The sequence below is a fragment of the Homalodisca vitripennis genome, chromosome 4 (assembly GCF_021130785.1).
Source record: "Homalodisca vitripennis isolate AUS2020 chromosome 4, UT_GWSS_2.1, whole genome shotgun sequence".
NCBI classification, from domain to species: Eukaryota; Metazoa; Arthropoda; class Insecta; order Hemiptera; family Cicadellidae; genus Homalodisca; species Homalodisca vitripennis.
The window spans coordinates 118,874,450-118,901,452 of NC_060210.1; the positions used below are offsets into that span (position 1 = coordinate 118,874,450).

Consider the following 27,003-nt stretch of genomic DNA (forward strand, 5'->3'; position numbering starts at 1 on the left):
ATGAAAAATTAAAAGCATTATAAAAAAGTGATAGCTTGAAATTCTAGCATGCGGAAGTATTTTAGAAGTTATAACATAAATATTACTGCTTCTCTTTTGCGCACTTTTTTAAATGACGTTGTCCTTTTATATCCATGAAAATAATAAGTAAAATTTGTAGGCTAATTAACAATATATTTTTTCTAACCTCACATATATTTCAAAAAACAATTTATTTTATATTTCATTTATTATTTTTATTTCTGTTTACTTCTGTTTTTATCTGCAACAATTTATTTTTAAATGTGTCACCAATTATTTTACTATTGTAAAGTTTTGAACTATTGTTTTTTTGTAATCACTGAATTTATTCAGGGTATGTGAATCTTATTTAGAGTTATTATATCGCATGGTTGTTTGTATTTAAATGTCGTGTAATTTAGGACATTAGGGTTTCCCTGATTTTTTTCTAATTTTTCAGAGTCAGATGTGGTTGAGGCTTGAGAAATTTATGTTATTGCTGACACCTGGTAGGTATGAGCAGATGTTATAATATGGAAGAAAAGCTATTGTGTAGACTTATCTCTTTACCCAATACCCCTCACGGAATTTCTGAGAATAGTTTTATAACCCTTACACGTAATTTCCTTAGACACATTCAGAAGGGACACGCAAACTCGAGACCCGGTTGCCATAAAACCTATTGTCCTGGTAATGACACCATTTCGAGGAAGGAACCACCTCACCCGAGCCTTTACCTGAGACTACCTCACACTGTTAATTCTGTTGTAGTTAAAATATTTGTTCCATTCCATTATTTGAACGTTGATTAATTTGAACTGTAAAAATCATGCAATGCTAACAAACATCTTTGTACAACTTATACATGAAATTAACAAATCGATTACATGGAATAGTAGGCTAATCACGCCAAACATTCTACGTAACAATATACCATATAGACGCCAGGGACTCGCTTATTGGAGAAAGAAAAACGTATTATAAGTTTTTTAATATTAAAGCTCGTATGCATTAAACAGAGGTAAACATCAATTTAATACTAACAAATGACCATTATAATTTTCAAAATAGACAAATAGAATGAATAACATGATAATGATGCATTGACTTAAGAGAAAAAATCCTTCTAGAAGTTCTATATTTTTAGAATTGATAATATAATTAAATGGCGGTACCATTACATCAACTCATAGAAATAGTAATACCATTGAAGCATTCATTTCATATTGACTATGTTTTAATAAGTCATAAATTGCAAACCTAAAACATGTGGTTTTAACGCACAAACCTCGGAAATTGTTTGCTGCTTAAAATACAAAGTATGACCTCAATATTGGCTTTATATTATAATATGCGTCAGATACGTTTGATAAACATACTGTATCGTTGAACTTAATATTTTAGTGCGGAAATATCAAAATACACGTTTATTGGCATAAGAATGTATATTTAGAATCTCCTTAAAAATCGAATGGAAAACTACAAATCTGTTTTCTGTATACAAAACGTAACACGCGTAACGTTCTTACTGTAATTTACTGGAGATTATATAACAACTCCAGATATCTTAACTACACTGAGGGCAGTTTCCCACTGGGGCATCAAAGAGTAGAGGAAAGGTTTATTTTTTACTCATAAATTTAATGTTTAATGCCAATTTAAACGTGTTTTAGTTTCTATACGATTCTAAACGTTTAGTAGTGTAAAAGACCCAACACTGATATTGCAAATATAAAAATAGGGTCGTTGAGATAACGATTCGTAGAGTAAAAGAGCTGCCCCCCAAATAAAAGATCTTCTGAGACTAAACCAAAACAAATGCCCGCAATGAAACTTTGTACATAGATCCTGAATTTTAATGTACAAAAATGTATTTGTTAATTATTTGAATAGCGCTCTTTTTATAAAATCACAGTATACAGGGTGATTCAAAACTAAACGGCAATCTCTCGGGAGCTTATTCTATAGCTAAAAACAAGTAAAAAAAGTTCATATAACCATATGCCCGGAAAACGCTTCGTTAGCGAGTTACGCCTAGCGAAAGATTTCGCCCGGATTTCAGAACCCTTGGTGAAGTCAGGCCGTATAAAAATGGTAAAGGTAGTTACAAAGATACAAATACGATTGTTTTTTATGTTTTTATATCTGACAAATTTATTAAAATTCGTCCCAGAGCTGTAAATGCAATACTTTCAGAGATATCTTACGTAAAACACAAGAATTGGTGCAAAGAAATAACACATTTTTGTGTTTAACGTAAGATTACTTCCATAAATGTTAAATAAAGGTCATTTTTTTTCTTAAACAGATTTGTAGAACATTTAATTCTGAAAAAGATTCATGTGAATTACTTAGGAAAAAAATTAATAATAGGTATTGAAAATTTAGCTTTATTTAAAAATAAAACAGACGCACAAAAATGCATATTCTTATCTGCATAGAATATTAACTAATGTTTAGGTTGTGAGTAACAGCTGATCATTTATTCAACACTTTTTATCGTCATATTTTCTTTGCAAAGGTTGGCAATATCAGCTGATCAACAATAAAGTTCATGAAGTAATATATTTGAATAACCTTTATGGAGGTTTTTTTTTGTATTGTGGCGTGTGAAGATTGTTTTTGTGAGATCCTGTGATTATTTGGAAATATTTTATACAAGTGTATAAAATATTTATTAAATATTTATTTTTAAAATATTTTATTAAATATTTTTATAAAAGTGTATGTAATTATCTTAGTAAATAATGGCAGATAATGTAAATGGTATGTATTCGTTTGAAGAGTATACGGACATGATACTGATTTACACGGCAAAGTTTAACAAGAATGGTTTTAGCTGCAGTTCAGGAATATCGGTGATACTTTTCCACATTGAAGAACACCTGATCGCAAAACATTTGAAGCTGTGGAGAGACGACTTAGAGAAACTGGTAGCTTTAAACCGAAGCGAATAGATATTGGTCGTCAACGTAGCGCAAGGAACTATAATAATGAACAAGCAATAATAAATGCTGTAGAATTATCACCAACCACAAGCACCAGACGATTATCACGTCAGTTAAATATTTGCCAGTCAAGCGTATGGCGGACACATGTTCTCCTCTTCCTGACAACATGATTTACATGAAGTGGTAAAGGGATACAATTGTCCCTCAGATTGATATTTAGATTAAACGTATATTTAGATTGTTTATAAGAATACTCTTTACAGGTGAAGTAAAAACATTAATAACAAAAAGTAATTTTTAGAAATTGTAAATGTTTTACAGCCGTAATTTTTCTTCATTATTATTGTATGGGAATTGTGTCATAACTGACAGAGCGCAGTGAATACATACATACGGTCCTTCTTATCCCATACATGTGTTAGCGTAAATATTTCCATCCACGAATAATTTAATTGTTTTTGCTTAAATCATGGCCTGTAAATTCATTCCCATAATATATCATACATGTATATAGACATTTCAGTAACAGTTTCTGCTATTGATGTCCGTAAAATAGGTCCATAGTTGCATGGCAGAGTAAATTTTGTTGGTGTTGGGTATTTGTAATATAAATTTAAAAAAACTCGTACATAGCATATGCTTTAAGAAATTGTAATAAACATATTTGTTGGTATTTAACTTTTAAAGTTTGTACCCGTTGAGTTCCAGAGTCTAGAGAAGGAAGAAGAAAAAAGAAAGAAAGTGGTGTTTTTTTAGTGGGTATCCATCAGAATACTATCTTGGTGGAGAGCCCCCACACTTGTTCGCTTGGTTACGGTAAGACCAAGCGTTCGTGCAGCAATGCATTTTTTCACTCACTTAAAAAAAAAAAAAAAAAAAAAAAAAAAAAACATGGTTTGTGTCATATTAATTTTACTTTTTTGTTTATAGCTCCTCATTTTTTTAAAATTTCCTGACTACATGGAAAAGAAGTACGAGTATTGTCTAATAAAAAGGTAATGTATTACTTATATAACTAATAAGTACAAAACACAAACAACTTCAATTTCGTTGGTATATTAAAGTTCAGCTTACAGAGCATCTGTGTACAAAGTTTCATTGCGGGCACTTGTTTTGGTTTAAGTCTCAGGAGCGACTTTTATACGAGAACGCCCCGTCTAACGGTGCATTTTAATTTCGACGATAGGACCTCTGACGGCCGACACACCACCGTTTTGACGTTGGTATATTAAAGTTCAGCTTACAGAGCATCTGTGTACAAAGTTTCATTGCGGGCACTTGTTTGGTTAAGTCTCAGGAGTGACTTTTATACGAGAACGCCCGTCTAACCGGTGCATTTAATTTTGACGATAGGACCTCTGACGGCCGACACCACCTTTTTGACGTTGGTATATTAAAGTTCAGCTTACAGAGCATCTGTGTACAAAGTTTCATTGCGGGCACTTGTTTTTGGTTTAGTCTCAGGAGCGACTTCTATACGAGAACGCCCCGTCTAAAACGGTGCATTTAATTTTCGACGATAGGACCTCTGACGGCCGACACCACCTTTTTGACGTTGGTATATTAAAGTTCAGCTTACAGAGCATCTGTGTACAAAGTTTCATTGCGGGCACTTGTTTGGGTTAAGTCTCAGGAGTGACTTTTATACGAGAACGCCCGTCTAACCGTGCATTTAATTTTGACGATAGGACCTCTGACGGCCGACACCACCTATTTGACGTTGGTATATTAAAGTTCAGCTTACAGAGCATCTGTGTACAAAGTTTCATTGCGGGCACTTGTTGTGGTTTAGTCTCAGGAGCGACTTCTATACGAGAAGAACGCCCCGTCTAACGGTGCATTTTAATTTCGACGATAGGACCTCTGACGGCCGACACCACCTTTTTTGACGTTGGTATATTAAAGTTCAGCTTACAGAGCATCTGTGTACAAAGTTTCATTGCGGGCACTTGTTTGGTTAAGTCTCAGGAGTGACTTTTATACGAGAACGCCCGGTCTAACCGTGCATTTAATTTTGACGATAGGACCTCTGACGGCCGACAACCACCTATTTGACGTTGGTATATTAAAGTTCAGCTTACAGAGCATCTGTGTACAAAGTTTCATTGCGGGCACTTGTTTGGTTTAGTCTCAGGAGCGACTTTTATACGAGAACGCCCGTCTAACGGTGCATTTAATTTCGACGATAGGACCTCTGACGGCCGACACCACCTTTTTGACGTTGGTATATTAATGTTCAGCTTACAGAGCATCTGTGTACAAAGTTTCATTGCGGGCACTTGTTTGGTTAAGTCTCAGGAGTGACTTTTATACGAGAACGCCCGTCTAACCGTGCATTTAATTTTGACGATAGGACCCTCTGACGGCCGACACCACCTATTTGACGTTGGTATATTAAAGTTCAGCTTACAGAGCATCTGTGTACAAAGTTTCATTGCGGGCACTTGTTTGGTTTAGTCTCAGGAGCGACTTTTATACGAGAACGCCCCCGTCTAACGGTGCATTTAATTTCGACGATAGGACCTCTGACGGGCCGACACCACCGATTTGACGTTGGTATATTAAAGTTCAGCTTACAGAGCATCTGTGTACAAAGTTTCATTGCGGGCACTTGTTTGGTTAAGTCTCAGGAGTGACTTTTATACGAGAACGCCCGTCTAACCGTGCATTTAATTTTGACGATAGGACCTCTGACGGCCGACACCACCTAATTTGACGTTGGTATATTAAAGTTCAGCTTACAGAGCATCTGTGTACAAAGTTTCATTGCGGGCACTTGTTTTGGTTTAGTCTACAGGAGCGACTTTTATACGAAACGCCCCGTCTAACGGTGCATTTTAATTTCGACGATAGGACCTCTGACGGCCGACACCACCTTTTTGACGTTGGTATATTAAAGTTCAGCTTACAGAGCAATCTGTGTACAAAGTTTCATTGCGGGCACTTGTTTGGTTAGACTCAGGAGTGACTTTTTATACGAGAACGCCCGTCTAACCGTGCATTTAATTTTGACGATAGGACCTCTGACGGCCGACACCACCACCTATTTGACGTTGGTATATTAAAAGTTCAGCTTACAGAGCATCTGTGTACAAAGTTTCATTGCGGGCACTTGTTTGGTTTAGTCTCAGGAGCGACTTCTATACGAGAACGCCCCGTCTAACGGTGCAATTTAATTTCGACGATAGGACCTCTGACGGCCGACAACACCTTTTTGACGTTGGTATATTAAAGTTCAGCTTACAGAGCATCTGGTGTACAAAGTTTCATTGCGGGCACTTGTTTGGTTAAGTCTCAGGAGTGACTTTTATACGAGAACGCCCGTCTAACCGTGCATTTAATTTTGACGATAGGACCTCTGACGGCCGACACCACCTATTTGACGTTGGTATATTAAAGTTCAGCTTACAGAGCATCTGTGTACAAAGTTTCATTGCGGGCACTTGTTTGGTTTAGTCTCAGGAGTGACTTTTATACGAGAACGCCCGTCTAACCGTGCATTTAATTTTGACGATAGGACCTCTGACGGCCGACACCACCTATATGACGTTGGTATATTAAAGTTCAGCTTACAGAGCATCTGTGTACAAAGTTTCATTGCGGGCACTTGTTTGGTTTAGTCTCAGGAGTGACTTTTATACGAGAACGCCCGTCTAACCGTGCATTTAATTTTGACGATAGGACCTCTGACGGCCGACACCACCTATTTGACGTTGGTATATTAAAGTTCAGCTTACAGAGCATCTGTGAACAAAGTTTCATTGCGGGCACTTGTTTGGTTTAGTCTCAGGAGCGACTTTTATACGAGAACGCCCCGTCTAACGGTGCATTTAATTTCGACGATAGGACCTCTGACGGCCGACAACCACCTTTTTGACGTTGGTATATTAAAGTTCAGCTTACAGAGCATCTGTGTACAAAGTTTCATTGCGGGCACTTGTTTGGTTAAGTCTCAGGAGTGACTTTTATACGAGAACGCCCGTCTAACCGTGCATTTAATTTTGACGATAGGACCTCTGACGGCCGACACCACCTATTTGATGTTGGTATATTAAAGTTCAGCTTACAGAGCATCTGTGTACAAAGTTTCATTGCGGGCTCTTGTTTGGTTTAGTCTCAGGAGCGACTTTTATACGAGAACGCCCCGTCTAACGGTGCATTTAATTTAGACGTTAGGACCTCTGACGGGCCGACACCACCTTTTTGACGTTGGTATATTAAAGTTCAGCTTACAGAGCATCTGTGTACAAAGTTTCATTGCGGGCACTTGTTTGGTTTAAGTCTCAGGAGTGACTTTTATACGAGAACGCCCGTCTAACCGTGCATTTAATTTTGACGATAGGACCTCTGACGGCCGACACCACCTATTTGACGTTGGTATATTAAAGTTCAGCTTATAGAGCATCTGTGTACAAAGTTTTCATTGCGGGCACTTGTTTGGTTTAGTCTCAGGAGTGACTTTTATACGAGAACGCCTGTCTAACCGTGCATTTAATTTTGACGATAGGACCTCTGACGGCCGACAACCACCTTTTTGACGTTGGTATATTAAAGTTCAGCTTACAGACCATCTGTGTACAAAGTTTCATTGCGGGCACTTGTTTGGTTTTAGTCTCAGGAGCGACTTTTATACGAGAAACGCCCCGTCTAACGGTGCATTTAATTTCGACGATAGGACCTCTGACGGCCGACACCACCTTTTTGACGTTGGTATATTAAAGTTCAGCTTACAGAGCATCTGTGTACAAAGTTTCATTGCGGGCACTTGTTTGGTTAAGTCCTCAGGAGTGACTTTTATACGAGAACGCCCGTCTAACCGTGCATTTAATTTTGTCGATAGGACCTCTGACGGCCGACAACCACCTTTTGACGTTGGTATATTAAAGTTCAGCTTACAGAGCATCTGTGTTACAAAGTTTCCATTGCGGGCACTTTTTTGGTTAAGTCTCAGGAGTGACTTTTATACGAGAACGCCCGTCTAACCGTGCATTTAATTTTGACGATAGGACCTCTGACGGCCGACACCACCTATTTGACGTTGGTATATTAAAGTTCAGCTTATAGAGCATCTGTGTACAAAGTTTCATTGCGGGCACTTGTTTGGTTTTAGTCTCAGGAGCGACTTTTTATACGAGAAATGCCCCGTCTAACGGTGCATTTAATTTCGACGATAGGACCTCTGACGGCCGACACCACCTTTTTGACGTTTGGTATATTAAAGTTCAGCTTACAGAGCATCTGTGTACAAAGTTTCATTGCGGGCACTTGTTTGGTTAAGTCTCAGGAGTGACTTTTATACGAGAACGCCCCGTCTAACCGTGCATTTAATTTTGACGATAGGACCTCTGACGGCCGACACCACCTATTTGACGTTGGTATATTAAAGTTCAGCTTACAGAGCATCTGTGTACAAAGTTTCATTGCGGGCACTTGTTTGGTTTAGTCTCAGGAGCGACTTTTATACGAGAACGCCCCGTCTAACGGTGCATTTAATTTAGACGATAGGACCTCTGACGGCCGACACACCACCTTTTGACGTTGGTATATTAAAGTATAATTAAAGTCAATTAACGGGATCGGGAATTCTTTGTGGTAAGTAATAAAATACGATTAACTGTGTAGATTTTGTGAATGATCGTTTTTTAATAATTAGTTTTATACTATTATTTCAGATTTTGAATGTTTGTTAGCGCCTTCAGATTGTTGACTGCAAAATTGTTGCACGGAATACAGACGGACGATAAAGTGACGCTAACTTCACGGTGGTTGCGCTGGATTAGGATTTGGTTCTTTCTCTTAGCCTATGTCTCTTGAGGAAGCTTAGTGATTCGGCAGTTTTGTTTCTTTGTGATTACTCGATAAATAATATTCCATTCTATTAGTTTTGTACATTAGGGTTTCCTGATATTATTCTTACTTATTGTTTGAGAAGAATTGAAAGCAGTGAAAAAACATGTCATCAAAATTAGAAGAAGTAAGTTAAGTTCCTATAGATTTCTAGAAACTTCTGAAGTGACAGATCTATTCTGTGATTATCTTTTATACACATTTAAGCTATGTAATAGTTAAGCATGCATGTTCTCAGATTCTTTGATGCTAACTTACAAATAATGCATCTTATTAAGGTGTGGTTGTAAATATGATATAATCCTAATTATGCCCACAGCCAGTTTCCTAATTGTAACTGAAACCACATGTTTTACTAACGATGCCATATTTCAACTGATGTCTTGGAGTAGTCATCAAAAAAAAAACAGTTGTGATTGAAGGTTAGGAGATATTTGTATTATTTGAAACTAAGCCTCAGGAATACATACAGCATGTTATGGGGAATGGAGTCTTCAATAGACTTGGCTGCAGTTTAATAAGCGAACACTCGAGTGATTAATAATGTCAAATAATTGATATTCATAAGTAAAGAATCCTCCCTACAACTACTTAAACCAAATTATGCTACATTTTAATTACGCTGTGGCTATATGGACGGCAACCGGCTGTCGATAAGACGGGCGATGAGTGGTGACGTAACGAAAGGGCAGCTATAACTGTCACCTTCACACCACTGCCTTAGAAATATAAAAAACACAATTTGTAGACTATTTTATTAATTGCATATTATGCTTTGGTAATGTAATAAAAGTGTACGCTTAAATAAATTAAAAAGGAGAAATATACAACTAAAAATTAACCATGTACCTGAGTCTACACTTCATAGTTTATTAAGATATATATAGTTTTGTTTCCAGCAATTTTATTGGAATTTTTCAATTTATTAAGTCATTAAGAGAAATCATAATTAATTATAAATAATTTTTGTCATATTAAATAATGTATGTCATTCAATAGCATAAAATAACTGGAACATTTGTCTTATTTACAAATAACACTCAAATGGTTATAATTTCATTGTATATTTTATGTAAGTGGTAAGAGGGAAATTAGTTCATTTACACATATATCTCACTCTCGACACGTCTTGAGATATTTTAAAATTAATTCTTCCATTTACCGATTAAAAATAGTTTTATTATTAATCATTTATGTATTATCGGACTTTAGCAGGACTGTAAATTCTTGTAGAAGGGATCATGGTACAGTTTAAAGTATATAGCCTACAGTCTAGCTAACTTTTCTATTGTTTCTGGGAAAAATACTGTCAGTATACAAACGTCTGGATGAGTCAGACAGATGTAAAGTAACACTTAAACTGGAACTTGAAATGTTATACATCAATGTATAATTCTCATTCATAAAACACAGGGATGTGTCATTACGATAACAGATAGGAGTATCTAGAAAAGTTGGCATCTTACACGAAAGAATTTTGAGCTGTTAACTTACCATAAAAAGAAGCCTGAATTATATTCATTAAGATGTGACTGGCCAGAAACGGAAAATTGCGTTATAGCATTAACATTCTAGAGAAACTTATAATAGTTGTATACAACATCTCAACGAAACAACTGATGGCATCTCACACCAAGCACAACTGTCGTAGATCTAATACATCTAACGTGGATGATACAGACAGTTCTTTTTATTACCACAATCCCTTCCGCTTTCCTATTACTGTAGAATAAATCTCAGGGATTGATGTGCATGATGTTTCCTCAAGCTCAATGTTCTTATTTAACAAAAAACGATCATAAAAATTCCTAAAATTGACTCTAAATATGGAACTTGAATTGCCTACATTAGGAGAGGCAAACTAAAATAAAGTCGTAGAATGCATTGTAAGAAAATTATTAAAATGGAATAAACTGAGAACTTACAATATTTATAAACTTTCAAAAAATGAGTAAAAATAAGTTAATTCAATTAATAGAGTTGTAAGAGGGATAATTACATTGGACGTAAGTTACCAGTGCGGTATAATACTGTTGCTAAAATGTGACAAATAGCTCTTTGTTCATTAATAAATCTTATAATACCACGTTTACGAGCGCACGCAATTGTTCTCGAATCACTTATTCTTAATTGAATATGGTCCGTATTTTCTTTATTGTTGATAAAAGTTTTCATCTGGTCAAAAGAACAAAACTTTCTACAACCCGCCATTTTAATAACAATGCACAGTGCCGCTTGGCGCTTACTAGAGCTACTTGAAAACCTTTGGCGTCACAGTCTGTGACGTCTTCAGTTTTCCTAATTTTGGTTATAATAATTTGTTTGATCACTGTAAATATTAAATTCATATTTTAATTTAAAACATATGATTGTTATTGAAGACTATAGGTACTTTTATATCGATTGATAGTCTAGGATTTGAGATGCGAATATTAGGTATCGATGACTATATTCTTCTATATAAAAAACCGGGTCCGCTTATCGTACCCTACCCGATATGTGTATTTATAAAATAAAACAAACAAAACAGTATAGTATTTAGGCCTACTTACTTTTTACTAATTTCAAGAATACACTTTTTAAACCCAAAACATGTGCAGGAAATTATAAGGTTAAAGGCCGACATGGCAAATCATGAATTTGATGTTATCAACATGTTCTGCTCACCCTCCTGAACAAAAAAACAAAACAAATATATATATATATATATTGTATCCCCTAAAACTTTAGGGGATACAAATGACAAATAACATGATTTTAGGGGGTATATTCATAGTTAAGTTTCTAATGTTTTAATGTTCTGTTTGTGCGCTGTGTCTGGAGAATCTGCTTACTTAAATATTATCTGCGGCCGAGACTGTTAGCGTATCTGTTATCTGAGCGCTCTGGGGCAGAAGTCAGTGCTTCACAAGATATAATGTATTGTAGGTTGGATCGAGTGAGTGCGTGACAGTCATGGATCAACCATCCACTAGTTCGACCAATCGTAGTGAATTATGTGTCGGAGTGTTTTGTTGGGCACGTAAAGAGTTAACGTTTTGACCGAAATAAGATTCTCTATATTTGGTTTTAGGGAGTGGAAAACACCAATAACTTTATTTTTTAATAATTGAAATGTAGGTGTAAATTTGTGGTTATATTTGTGAACTGTGCTTCTTGTTTTCTATGATTTTTATGTTAACTGCTCCCGATAGCTTATCCGAGTGTTCTATGGTCAAAACAATTTAGTAAGCACAATCTACTGTCCCGTGCAGTCTTTTCAACAAGGGCATCTATTGCTCAATCGCGGCACGTTAACTAATACAGTTGATTAGTTTTAAAAGATTGTTACGTGTTTTGTTGCAGATTACATGAGCAGTTAACACGTTCAGTGCGGGCCCGCGGATCCGCGGGGTAAGCGGCGGCGTAGCAGTGCGCGCCACGCGGATCCGCGGGGCGTTGCCATAGTCTCGACTATTGCTCAGTGTGAGCCCAGCTCTCGGCCGGGACGGTTCGTACTCGTTGAGCGTGGCGTGTGGTTCCGAGTTGACCTTGACTTGTACTTCGTTTCTGTTTCCCGCGTTTTTAGCATGTGCAAGTGATGCGTTCTTAGTGAGTTGTTTATTTATGTGTAGTGACATTGTACTATTGTATTATACAAGTTTTATATCGCATTTCACCATGTCTGCCAACCGTGCTACAGAAAATAGTGCTACTGACGATGAAGCATCAGATGTGGATAGTGAATCCAGTGGAAACACTGCTGTTGACAGTTCGGGTAGTGATAGTGAAGATATTGTAATAAACCCTTCATGGGTTAATAATACAAATGGACTAAGACAGATCCCTTTCACCGGAAACAATAGATTGCTAGTAGATGTACCAGGTAATGGTTCACCGATTGACTGGTTTTTTATGTTGATGGACGACCCATTCCTCCTCTCCGCCAAGAAACCCAACCCACAAACTTGTACAAAATGAAGAACGGGATAAAAAGGGTGACAGAAAACGTAAAGATTGTAGGGTATGCTACAAGAATGAAAAGAAAAGGAAGATGACAACATATACATGTTCTGTTTGTCCAGGTAAACCAGGACTTTGTGCTGTCAATTGTTTTGACATACATCACAGAGGCCAGCAGTAAAAGCCATGCCCTCAAGACCTTGTAAATATTGTATATAGTTTTATTTGTTTTTGTTTTGCACTATACAGGGTGTATATTATGTCTGGAAACACCCAAATATATCCTTTAATAATTTAAATATAAATTTGAAACCTCTTACAATCGTGATAGAGATTGGGCATCTACTTTTTGGAACAATGTTTTGTTATGTCACACCAACGGGGGACGTCCTGCCGAGGGTATCGTGAATATTCTTAATGGAAGCCTATACCTTGTGATACACAATTTTAAAGGTAATAGCTTACTGAATTGAATGCCACAAACCGCATCTCAAGGGAATTATTCTATCAGAAAATAGAGCATTTTTAGTATTGAAAATTTACTGATGTTCAACATTGTAATTTTAACATGGTTCTTGCCACAAAATGTGTTACACTAATTTTTTAGCATTTTTTAAATGTTCCATTAAAATAAAATAAACAATTTATTTTTAAGCTGGTTTCATTAGTACAAATTTACCAGTTTTTATTACAATGAATAAAACTTATGAGTCACTTTCTCTGATTACTTATGAATCTGTACTTGGTGTTTTCCAGTCAGCAGGAAGGTTTAAAGAGACAAAGGTCACTAGCCTATGAGAAACATTATTGTGTTATTAATCATCTGGTCTATTAGTCATCGGGTCAATCTGTGACGTCATGTAATCCGCCATTTTGGATCACAGACGTTATTATCTGCCCATAAATCAGCCTCTGATAGCAAATAGTAAGTGTATTAATAAATATTAGACTTTAGGTTCTGGGGCAATTTACATATATTTGCCGTCAGCAGTCAACGTGTTAAAGTATTAGGAAATTAATTTCAGAGTAAGATTATAAGTTCATTGTGTAATCATGTTATTTTTTTATCAAGAAAAACTATTTTTATGTGATCGGAAGTTATCCAGTGGTATGCAAGGTACATATAACGTACATATGAAATATGGTTACGTTGGTAAATTTGGTTACAAATAATAAATATTAAAACATTCAAAGTGGAACTACTTCTCTTGCAAGATAACCATTTTTTTTTTACATTATGCTAAGTTATGGTTAGGTGAATTTACAATATTTGTTGTTTTTCCCAAGTTGTGTTTCCTATAAAACAGTAATGGCTGGAGTTGTGTTATGTTGATTCAACACGATCGAAACTAACAAATGTGAACTGCAATGATTTATTTTATTTTTCAGTTAAAGTCAGATGTTGAGGAGCTGAACAAGTTACTATCTCAGTCAACAAGACAAAAATGCAAGGACATTTTAACCTTAGAAATAAGAAAAGTCCAGACTGAAATATCAAGACTACAAGAGCAAATTGGTAGCAGTGGAGAGAGTATAAAACCTACCTCTGTAGTTCCACAGCAGTCTAGGTGCTATGAGGTTAAACTTAATAATTACGGTAAGTTTTCAATCTGTTTTTACAATTGACTCCTAAATAATCCACTGTAACATTTCAATATTGCGGAAATTGTGGTGAAATGTCATAATTTCTAGCCATTTCAAACTGAACTTTGTACTAAGACGATGCTTATACATGACTTGATAAGGTCTCCACCAGTAAAAGTCTAGTCTTTCAACCAATAAAAGGTTTCAAGATTGTGACTACCCAAATTTGTGCAAAACCACACCATAATGATATTTTATGAACAACCATTTTTCTGTGTTTGTATTATAATTGTACGTGGGTCGTCCATAAAGTAACCGCCGTTTGGGCATGGCGCGATAAGTAGTGGGGGTAGCGCCACCATTCTCACATCGGTGTGCGCAGCCGTTCAGTACGCTTCTAGCTGTGCAAGGGAGAGCATCGTGCAATCGCGCGTTCTTTTGTTACAACGCAAAAACATGAGCGCCGTGATAGAAAATCCCGCCAAGTGTGAAGTTCGTGGTGTAATAAGATTTCTGTGATCGAAAAGTTACACAGCAGCTAAAATTCATCGTGAATTGAGTGCGGTGTATGGCCCAAACACTATGAGTCCGTCAATGGGTTCGTTTTTTTTAAAATGGAAGAACGAACGTTCACAATGAAGACCGGAGTGGTAGGCCATCTCTCGTCAGTGATGACTTGGTGAACAAAGTGGATGAGAAAATTTGCAAGAACCGTCGCTTCACAATCTCGGAACTTTCGGATCATTTTCCTGAAACCTTTTACTGTGAAACCTTAAAATGGCTACGACGAGCGATTCAAAACAAGCGTCATGGTCTTCTGACATCTGGTATTGTGTTTGTCCATGACAACCCCCTGTCTTCATACAGCTCAAAGAACAACAGAACTTTTGGAAAAGTTCAAATGGGACGTTTTTGACCCACCCCCCCCTACAGCCCGGACCTGGCTCCCAGTGATTTCTATCTTTTCCCGTACATGAAGCGGTGGCTTGCATCTCAGAGGTTTGCAAGTGATGAAGAGCTTCAAAACGCTGTGACAGGTTGGCTTACGTTCTCAGGCGGCAGATTTTTATCTGAAGACAATATGTTCAGGACAAGGCTAATTTTCAGAATTTTTTATATACCATCAAATTTTTCAATAAAATGACAAAAACCATCTTTTTATGTTAAACGTTAACAAAAAAGTATGTAGGGTTAAAAAAAATTCAGTATATTTCTTAATGTTTTTCCATGTACCCTGAGGGGCACCTAAAAATTAATTTACCTTTAACCCTAGAACTGTTAATCGACATAATTATGTCGGTTAATGCCGCTTTTGTGGTGTTAACCGTCAAAAAGTTTGTCGATCAAACATTCCCTCGTATAATTACTTTTTATAATATACTCCGGTAACGTATCGATATAATTCATGCACCATTGGATTCAAGAAGAAAAATGCAAAGGAACAGATGAGTTTTATTCCTCTTTGTATTATGGTTATGACGTAGCAAGCTTGTTATTTTGAACGTAAAAGAAAACGCGACGCCGTTTGTTGTGACCGCCATATTGCCGCTGCCGTTCTGTATCACTTTCGTGCCGAGCTGTGGATATTTGTAAGTTTTAATAGTTTTAAACGCGTGTTTTAGTGTCGTATTTAATGTGTAGTGTGTTGTTTGATGTCGTAGTAGTGTAAACATATATATTTTAGAATAAATCAATTTCTATTTACTGAAATATGTTTGAGAAATTACCGGCTTTGTGTAGGCTATGGCAAAATGACTTGGCTAAAATTCATTTCACATAGTTTGTTATTGTTTTCACTTACTAAACGTTATTTATAGCACTCTTTTAGCTCTGAAGTAACTATTTATTTTTGGTAAATAGATAGTTTTCACAATAAAATATATATTTCCTGTAATTTCTTTGGTTATATAATATAATAACAGTTATTCTGTTTGGGTTATTCTATATTTTTTCAATATCTTTAGTTATATTTATAGTTTTCTAACTACATAATATTTCCTATTACTTATAAACCATAAATTTATAAATTTTGATATAGTACAAGCTTTAGAAACTATTTTATATTTTGCTGAATGAAAATTTTTCGCAAAATTTTTGAATAATGGCAAAATTTAACTTTTTTTACTTTTCAAAAAATAATTTATGGTAATTATTTCATTACTACTGTATATTCTATTTTATTCTAAGTAATAAAATATGCAAAATAACATGTATTCATAGATAAATGTATTAGCAAAACTTGTTTTACCAAAGTCTTACGTGTACACCCGATTTTCAGAACTTATACGCATCGCTGCTTTTTGTTCTATAGCTTTATGATGCTTTCATAAATGTGTATAATGTTTATGTTTTTCTGAAACTAGATAAAATTTTGACACAGAATGGCTATCTCACTTATAAATATTTCTCACTATAACTTCATTTGCTAGGTATGGTCCCCCCCAAATTTAAGAAATATTTTTCGTAAATTTTATTTTGATTAAAAAAAGTGTTTATTAGAAAATTTTTGATGGTTAAATTTACAATATAGTGCAATTCTACGTTTAATTCTGAACACAAAAATATATACTCTTATTTATATTGCTTTTATTTTATATTTTTAATAATTTTTTTAAAAAAAACCTTGCGCGAAGCTCCAAAACAGCCCGACACTACAGGATGAAATGACCGCCAGTTCTAGGGTTAAAATTAAGCAATTGTGCGTCCAATGCGGTACACAATAGTCAGAGGTATTTATTTAAGAGCGGGATCAAATTTAACAAACCACCAAGACAGCCAAACAATAAAACTGCAGTAAGGAAATGCATAGCAATGTGTACTCCATCGGATGAACAACGCGTTTTATAAAAACTCTGTATATATCTGATCAGATATATGCCTGTAGTTGTATTTTCATGTACAGAAACATTTATGATGTTTTTTTTTTTTTTCAAGTATTGGGTTTTCATTTTTCATTTGAACACAAGGTTTAGTTTGTACAAATCGGTACTGCAAGGCTTTATATTACATAACAACATGTTCAGGGCATTGAAATCGGTTGAAGCCAAGTCCAGGGTTAAGGGAATAACAGAAATGATACGGACATTTGTTATCATTCCATGTAACAGCTCTCTTCATTTCTTGTCAAAATCGAAAATGTAAGATTAAACTTGAAAGAAATATTAACAGTTAAAGAAACATGGTACTAAGTACTCCAGAGCCAAGTAACAAACAAGGAGTGATAATGTGACGTGCAATTTGTGTGACAGGAGAATTCTCTTTTATGTTAATCATCAACATTCTTTATATTACCAGTTTTGTAAAGTTTATGTTTCACATATATTTACAATTAAATTATATAATTATATGTACTTTTTATTCAAGTAACAATAGCTATACATTTGTAGTACTAACATGAACATTTTTATTTCCAGCTTGGGATCAGTCAGATAAATTTGTGAAGATCTTTGTCACACTGAAGAATGTCCATACATTACCTGCAGAAAATGTATATACCGTCTTTACAGAGAAGTAAGTAGAGAATGTATTTCAAACAATATATAGCCTATTGAGATAAATCTAATCAAGTACAAAATGTTTTAGTTTAATATAGTACCAGTAACTATTATCTCAATTATTGTTGAATCTGATAAAGATTATGTGTATGATTAAGTTCAAAAACTCAAAGATATATAATTATGTCATAATCATTCTCTCATTCCAATATCTGGTACAAAATTCATTGGAAAACACTTCCAGATTACAGAGTGAGTGGGAGTGTGAGGGTTAACTCACGTAAATGCTTATCCTTTTGGAGTCCAAAGTCGGACTCAGTCCGACATCTGTTGCAACGTTTATATAAAAAAATGTATATATAAAAACGTACTAGTATTTGTTTAATGTTACATCTCTGTAGATCTTGTGGAAGGGTTTTAGATAACCAGTCCAACTTATCTTCATCTGCGGTTTCACTTTCGGTACTATTATGGTGCGTAGCTGCAAACCTGCATAGTGTTTATTTTCAGCCCACCGATGACTTGTGTGCGTCTGCTGCTGTTAGGTTAAATATTTGTTTTGATGTCATTTGTTTATGAATAGATGCAGGTTTATTATGGTTATGTAATTGTCAACAAATAAACATGTAAAGTGAGTTTTCATTTTCAACTAAAATGGCATCAACGAGCCCAGGAAACAGTGTTGCAAATGTTTTGCACGATGAAGGCATTCAGATTGTGCTGTTTGATTTTGATAGTGGTGATGATATTGATCCTGATTTTACTATTTTTGAGGACAAAAGTGTAGTAAGTGATTGTTAACACCAGTGATGGCAACATTAGTGATAGTGATATGGCTAAATGACAATCTCCAACACCACGTAGGATTTTTTTTTTTTCTTTAGGGTATTGGGGTGGATTCACAGATCCTCACACGTCAACCTAAGCTTATTGTGTGCCCCTTTGATGTTAGAGGGGTAAGCCTATCTTTGTGCCCTTAATTAGGCTAAGAAGCTTTTCCCCGATACTAGCATCTGATTCGTCGCCTGGTTGTTTATCACCGAAAAGAGCCCTTCTCCTTGCTCCCAGTCTCTCACAGTCCAGTATTATGTGTTTTGCAGTCTCTTCAGACTTATTGCAGAGTCTACACTCCGAGTCCTCATTTCGTAAACCTAGAGTGTTTAGGTGTTTCCTGAAGTGGCCGTGTCCAGTGATCAAGGCAATCACTTGCTTAACTCGATCCCTGCCCAGCCCCATCAGCCATCTGGTGAAGCCGGAGCTAGAATCAGCAAGCAGTCTTTTGCCGAGTGCTTGTCCTTGGTGACTCTGCCACCGCAAGCGGTGTGTCTTCCTGGACCATTTGTTTATACTTTGGTAAGCGGCTGACTTGCTTATACCACAACTTGGTTCTGGACCGGTGTATGGCATGCTTGCTCCGCTTTTGGCAAGCCTGTCGGCGTATTCGTTGCCACCTATGCCTGTGTGGCCCGGTACCCAACCAAGACGCACAAAGTTGCGTGATCCAAGCTTGCAGAGAGTGTTAAAGCACTCCCACACAAGCCTGGATGAAATGCTGTTGGAGTCAAGAGCTTTAAGAGCTGCCTGACTGTCTGACATTATACAGATGTTCATTCCCTGGTACCCTCTGGTGAGGCCTAGGTTGGCACAGGCTAGGATACCATAGATTTCGGCTTGAAATATGGAGCAGTTCCGACCCGAACTGCCGCAAAGGGCAGTTCTAGGGGATTGACTAAACACTCCATATCCAGTTCTTCCCTTAATAAGCGAGCCATCCGTGTACCAGACAAAGCTCTTTCTTATTGTTGGGATGTTATCTTGCGATTTCCACTCATCTCTGGAGTAGAAGTCAACAGAGAATGGCTTATTGAATACGAACTCCGTTCTCATTATGTCAGAGACCATTTCGAGAATAGCGCTTGGGTTTACAGCTTCAGTGATGGCGCCATGGCTCGCGTTAGACGCACCATTCCTCCACAAGCCAGCAACCATCAGCCGATAAGCTGACTTACGCGCTTCAGCTTTTATATGGACATCAAGAGGTAGAAGTCCTAAAGCCACCTCGAGGGTCGCTGAGGGACTGCTCCTGAATGCTCCGGTTGCAAAGATTGTGCCAAGCCTTTGTAAGCTTTCAAGCTTGGCTTTGGCAGTTACCTGATTCACCTTTGTCCACCAGACTAATGAACCATAAGTGATTTGAGGCCTTACAACTGCTTTGTAAAGCCATAGTGCTATATGGGGTTTTACACCCCATGAGATTCCTGCAAGTCTCCTGGACGTCATGAGCACCCACTTTGCTTTGTGCAGGATATTGTTAAGATGATCATTCCACGTAAGCTTATGGTCTAGAGTCAGTCCTAAATATTTGACTGTCTTTGACCACTCAAGCTGTATGGATGCGAGTTTCAGCCTAGAAAGAGACTCTAGGTTATTTTTCCTAGTGAATGGTACAACTACTGTCTTAGAGGGATTTACTTTCAGTCCCTCTCCCTGACACCAGTTGTGTACCACGTAGGGTTAGGCCTAGATTATAGTCTGATGCACAAGTAGACGATGAGTGGGAGTACTGGGATAGTAATAGGTCTGATTTGTAACTTGTTCAATTTGATGAATATCATTGTGGATTTGTAACACCAAAAAAATCAGTGTAGATCAATATTCCTTTACAATTTTTCTATCTATTTTTTATGCTGGAGCTTTTTTCAGACCTTTTTTATTGTTATTTTTATTTTCAAATGACATGTTTTCTAAGCCTTGAACTTAATTATGTAGATATTTAGAGCATGACTATACTTGATGGGTACTTCCTTAAATTTGGACTTAGAAAAAAATAGAGTAGGTAAAAAACCTGGACAAAAAGTTATTTGTACTTTATTTTAAAAATTACAAAAATATGAATATAAAATTTATTTTGCATTAATTAACCTTTTACAACATCGGTATGAGGTTCTTCCTTGGAAAAAAAGTTTATAGCAATTTATTGGTTTATGGTGTTATGTACATTTAAAGAATATTGAAATATAGGCATATTCACCTGGAAATGATTAGGGAAATTATTTGGACCTTGTGAGTCAACCCAGTGGGGAACAGATAGACTCCAAAAGGTTAAGAAGCATATCAGAGTGTACATTTCCATCCTTACAACATATCAGTTGCTCTTTTTAATATATTTAAACAACGAATTGCCCATAAATCACTATGTTAATCATGAAATAAATTTTCAGCTCCATGGAACTGCACATGAACAAGCTGGACAACCGCAACTACACTCTGCCTCTCAAGAATCTCCTGGAGAAGATCGACGGCAGCAAAAGTAGCTGGAAGGTCAAGACAGGTAAATGTATTAAGACTGCTTTGTGATTAGTTAGTTTCACTGCCGACTTAATCATATCTTACTGTCACTATGTTGGTTGGTCGTGTGCAAGCATCATTTTGGCACACGGATAATATTTTTGTACTTCAGCAATTTCTATGTTCTTTTGAGGAAAACATCTTTACATTTTAGTCATTTGCTACAGCAGATTTGACTTTGTTATCATATTCATAGCGGACCCTTTTTTGGTCCTTTTTTAGTCGCGGGCAGAGCCAGAAGTTACATTATGCTAAAACTGAGCTGTGGGTGGGTGGGGGATGGACTCCATTGCCAAGTGCTGATTATTTCCACATGTTTGTCTACTGCAATGGGGTCACACATCACCGTGATTGTCAGACTTCTGTGCACAATTATTCCTTGCATTTTTGCCCTAAAATTAACCGTTTTTGATCTATGGGCTCTTAAGTTTGCTGTATCAATGCAGATTTGAAAGATAATAAAAATGTCCGTGTTTTTAGTGATATGTAATGTTTTTAATTGTTTATAAAACAGCCTAAGTACTGTATTTTTGTGAAAACTAGTAAAAATTCATTTAGTAGTGAAGTCGTTTCATTGCACATTGAGAAAGCATTTAAATATTAAAATATCCTCACCAGTAAAGAGTAATTGACCTTTCATTCAATGTATTATATATATTTTTAGTAGTATGTTTTACTTCTATAGCAAATTATACATTACCATTTAATGAGTAATCTTTCAGCAAATCATGTTGTGGCATGTAATCTAATCCAGACCTTATCAAACTTAAAACAGTCCTTAGATTTGCATCAACAAACACAAGACTATCAAAACTGTTTAATGTGTAACACATTGACTGTGCCAGACAGACCCTTTACAGTGCAGAATCAACACACTTTGTTGTGTATTATATCAAATAAATATTCGTTGCTCCTTTGGATATGTTGTTCTTTCTTACATTGTGGCAGTGTCTGTTTGCGTTCACAGTAACTTTTGTGTATGTCATTGTATATTGTGTTGTGAATTAATATGAATAACTAGCATAGTGAATGGAACTTAACATTTTAATGTAATTGTAATTTATGCTTAGTTTACCAATCAGAATTTGTTGTAGCAGTTATTTAATTTTAAATACATTTGTTTTTTTGCAATTTTAGAACAAATAACAGTGACATGGGAGATTGCAGTTACTCTGGTCGTTTTAGTGTAAAGTGAAAATAAGGATATGTCATTTAGTGTGAGGCATTAAAAAAAACTATTTGTAGTAAGATTAAACTTACGACACCAGAATGAGTATCCACAGAAAGCTTACACAATTGTGCGTAACTGTGTTACAGACATGGTGGTGGTCTCACTAGCAAAAGAGGAAACTGGTAAAACCTGGTCTCACTTGACTTCGTCTGAGAAGAAAGCCAAGGAGCCTAAGCCTACTCCCAAGCTGAGTGACAACGCTGACCCCTCTGCTGGACTCATGGATCTCATGAAGCAGATGTATGAAGATGGAGATGATGACATGAAGCGGTCAATTGCCAAAGCGTGGACAGAAAGTCGAAACAATTCTGGAATGCCCAGTTTTTTAGAGAGGCATATAGTACTCAGGTGAGCTTTCCCATGAGCATTAAACAAATTTATAACATGATTTCTGTTTTGTTGTCAGTAACTTTTAGTCAAGTTCGTTGAATTCAGAAAAAGAAATATAAATTGTTCCTCATTAAAATTTCTTTATCCTACTTTAGCTGATTTGTAATGGTTTCTTTAAACTGCTTTGAGATATGTTGTTTTTGGTCAAAAATATACATTTTATGTATGGTATTTACAGAATGAAGTAAAAAATTTGGTTATGTAGTGAAAAAACGAGAACTTTCTCATAAAACTGAATAAATAGTATAGTATCATTGTTGCAAAATGTTTTTCTAAAATTCTAACTTTTGGGTATCGTACCATAGTTCCTAAAATAATTTAAGCATTAATCGAGATAGCCAAATAATGGAAAATATATTAGTAACAAAATGTAAAACATCTTACAAAAATAAAAAATACATTTACAAAAAATAAAACTTTTTTTATTGGCCAAAAATAGTTTAACATATTATACAAAAATGTTTTAATAATAGTATTCAAGATGTATCTTATTAATAGATAAGTGATATTTTTATTACACTTTATATCTGTTAAAAAAATATGAAATAAGATAGTAAAATGTAAGTGTTCTTATAAAAACATAATATAAAATGTAACTATTTTTCAAAAACATTTTCCTTACTAAAATTAGTATCTTATAACTGAGACTCTTAAGCTTTTAATTAATATACAACACATTGAATACTTTCATCTTATCTTTATCAAGGTTAAAATACTGAGCTAATGTATTATATAGTGGTGGCACCAGCTCCGCTACGTTTATGATATATTTTTAAATGCACCAACAACATTTTTTAATGAAAAGTGCCTTTAACTGATATTTTAATTCATTAGAAACACTTTAAGTAGATTCTAGTCGATGGCCAGGAAGGTTAATACCTGGTTCCATCATTATACAAGGTTAAATCAAATATAAACTGTCATTTATTTTTTTAGTTTATTTGAGGACCTTATATACTTATTATTCTTTTAAAAATGTTCAATATACTCTCCTGCATAATCTACACATTTTTGCCACAGATATGGAAGTTTCAGTATTCCTTGGTCATAAAAAGTTTGAGGGCAAGTTTTAAACCAATTGCGCATGTGCTCCTAGACTTCTTCATTGCTCTCAAATTGTTTTCCTCCCAGTGATTCCTTCATAGGCGCAAACAAAAAGAACCAAGATTAGACACAGGGGGACAAGTTAGGGTTATAATTGACGGGTGCTGAAGGGTTTTCCAGCCCATTTCTTCTATTGTTTCCCTTGTCAAAACCACTGTGTAAGGCCTGGCATTGTCATGGAGGAGAATATCATCTCTGATGGGCTTGTATCTTAGTTTGTTTCAATAGACAGCTTTCGCCGACTGTAACAACTGCTGACAGTAGTAAGCTGCTTTCACTGTACGTTGATAATGCAGAAAATTGACAAATAAAATTCACGTGTAGTCCAAAAAAATCGTTGCAGGTACTTTTACAGTAGAATTCGAACGGCACGAATCTTGTCATCTGTAAAGCTTGCCCTTGAGCGTCAATAATGTTTTTCGTTTTCACCCAGCCTTAAATTCTCTTGCCCACGTAAACACACAATTCTGAGACAGTGTACTGTCCCCAAACTGTGCCCCCAAATGAGTTAAAATGTCAGACAGTTTAATCTTCATTGGTTAAAAACTTTATGATAATCCGTTGCGCAACAGATGAAGGGTCTTCCTGCTCGGTCATGGCTGTACTGACGGCAATGCCAAACTGAACAGTAGCCAGAACGGTTCCCCCACTCCTCATAAACCAAAATTCTACTCCACACAGCATTATCTAGTTAGGACCTGCATTCTAAGAACAATAGCTAAATTACCATTTATATTTGATCTACCCTAGTATAAATAATGTATTATTCTGGTAACAGCTGACAAAATTGTATTACTACTATATCTTTTTTTGTGTTTCAGAAAATGAACGACTCATTGTGAGGTTCTTACTCCATTATAAAGATTCATGCGAAGGCTCTCGCCCATCTGAGAAATTCCATAACCTTAGAAAATAGTCTTGTATAGTATAAGATTATTGTTGTTTTATATGTATTCCTATTGCATGTAGAGTTAAACAATGTTTTGTAATTTTTTAATTTGTTGTTGAATTTATTAACAGGATCTCAATAACTTGGTTTATTTAAGTCTGAAATATAACTGTAATATAAAAGAAAGTTACTCTTTTTTTAACAATTGGTGGAAATAATGTTTTCAACTAATGACTGTAACAGGATCTTTTGAAGAGTCTTCCACATTATTTATGTAAGCGTCAGAACAGAAGTTTCTAAGCAAAATCTTTATATGAATGTATGAAATTAAAATGATGTTCTATTGAATAGGCTGAATATTTGTTTGTTAAACATTCAACTTATAAATTTAGGTTGTTGTACTTAAAAACTAATTAAATTACAATTTATTTTGTGTTTCTGTACGAAATTAATAAATATTTCAATACATTTTTATTAGCGTTTTAATGTTCTTCCTGTTTATATTATTGTAATTAGGCTTAAAACAAATTGGGTAGGATCTGAAAAGCTCACTTTGATGAAGCAATGCACCAGTTAACTTACAAATACAATAACTTACATTTCACCATAAATGTTTTTGTGCACATGAAAAAAGAGAAAGTTCACAAGTTAGTGATATACTGCCATATTAATATAGTCCTTCACAAAGAAGTTATCCACCGCCTTTTGGAAAATGAATGTAGTGGTAAAATGGACCAACTAGCAGCTTTACTTTTTTATGTTGATAAAAACTGTTGGTCTAAAACAGATTTATTCAGTTATTTTCTAAAACAGATTGCACTAACCCCATCAACCAAAGAGTCAAAATAGACCAAACTGTATTTAATATTTTGTAACACAAGTTTGGGATATTATGAAATCTAAATTTACCACAACATGCATATTTTTTTAGGTTTATTACTTGTATTCTGTTAGAGAACTTCACTGAAACATTACAAAATACAAAGTGGGCCAATTTTATTAGTAAAATGGACCAACTCAAATTTTTGAAAAACAAAACATTTTTTAAATTTGGTTTGCAGTGTGTTTTTGACAAAAATTAAAAAGTATGGCGGTGCAAATTTGATTTGAGTACATAGTTTCTAACAAAAGTAATAATTTTTTTAACTTTGCCGTTAAATATCTGAAAAATTAGATTTTGGGGTTGCCCCATTTTGCAATACGACCGTTCATTTTATAGTGTAATGCTTAAACACAATGATCACCAAGGGTACTTTTGATCACTCGCAATAGACCAACCATTGATATTCAAAAGACTGCTGTGAAGATAAATACTTTAGTATTGTATAATGCTCTTAATCATTTCCTTCTTGTGTCTCATTAGTGTGCTGTGTGAATCCAATTTTATAGAATGAAAAGGGTGATCAGTTATCTCATGTCTTCCTGTACATATCCATCACCTCAATGGATAGAATTCGTAAGAAAGCCTTACTCTTATATAAACAAGAGTCACCAGAAATCGCATCTGATCTGAAACCAACCATCTTCCCAATTTACAAAACCTCCGCAAACTAGGAGTATGAAGTCCTGTATGACTCCATTAAAAACAGTCAGGTTCTCAGTTGTATGTTGACAATGTTCAATACCATACCACCTGGACGAATGTCTAGGATTTGATTAACATATGAAATTGCCACTTGATAGCCAATCCATAGAAAGAACTGGAGTAATGTTCTTTACTGCAAGAGAATGCTCTTTACTGAAACATGTCTCCACTGGCATTACTTAATGCAGTTACTTGAAGTGAAATAGTGATAAACAGTTAAAAAAAATTGTTAAACCATACAACTTTGACTTTTTGAACCTTTACATGAGAAGCAAAATAAATTTAAACATTTTTTCAAAATTATCAATGAATAAGAGACCTTTAAAATGAGGTACATCTTGACATACCTTTACGTTAAATCTTTAAAAATTACCTCAACCCCCAAAAGTGCCATTTTTGGGTGTTACAAACTTTTTTTTAATTCTTTGGCATCGAATATGGGATTTTCGTTATAACAAAGAAGGTACATTTCTCTGTTCAGCCACTATACATTGTGGACAGGTGGTTTGCCTCACCTTGTATATTCTGGTGTAGCTTATTGATCCTGTAATTTAGTTGCAAGTATCCTACATGCTTAACACATATTCTACCTATAGAAAGAATGAGTTTATTATTCTACATATTAACTGAATTTAATG

At 35.4% G+C, this 27,003-nt stretch overlaps 1 protein-coding gene across 1 annotated transcript; it reads left to right on the forward strand.

The window, feature by feature from the left end:
• Nucleotides 1–8,724: 8,724 nt before the first annotated feature.
• Nucleotides 8,725–25,254, forward strand: LOC124360010 (calcyclin-binding protein). Its single transcript, XM_046813237.1, has 6 exons — nucleotides 8,725–8,925; nucleotides 14,130–14,337; nucleotides 17,738–17,834; nucleotides 21,040–21,149; nucleotides 22,484–22,745; nucleotides 24,713–25,254. The coding sequence occupies exons 1-6, from the start codon at nucleotides 8,905–8,907 to the stop codon at nucleotides 24,717–24,719; spliced, it is 705 nt and encodes a 234-aa protein (XP_046669193.1). The 5' UTR covers nucleotides 8,725–8,904; the 3' UTR covers nucleotides 24,720–25,254.
• The last annotated feature ends 1,749 nt before the right edge of the window (nucleotides 25,255–27,003 follow it).

Excerpts from the sequence above, each read along its gene's own strand:
- LOC124360010 (XM_046813237.1), top strand. The coding sequence starts at position 8,905 with ATGTCATCAAAATTAGAAGAA. Across the intron at positions 17,835-21,039 it reads TATACCGTCTTTACAGAGAA|CTCCATGGAACTGCACATGA; the intron begins GTAAGTAGAGAA and ends ATAAATTTTCAG. Across the intron at positions 21,150-22,483 it reads TAGCTGGAAGGTCAAGACAG|ACATGGTGGTGGTCTCACTA; the intron begins GTAAATGTATTA and ends ACTGTGTTACAG.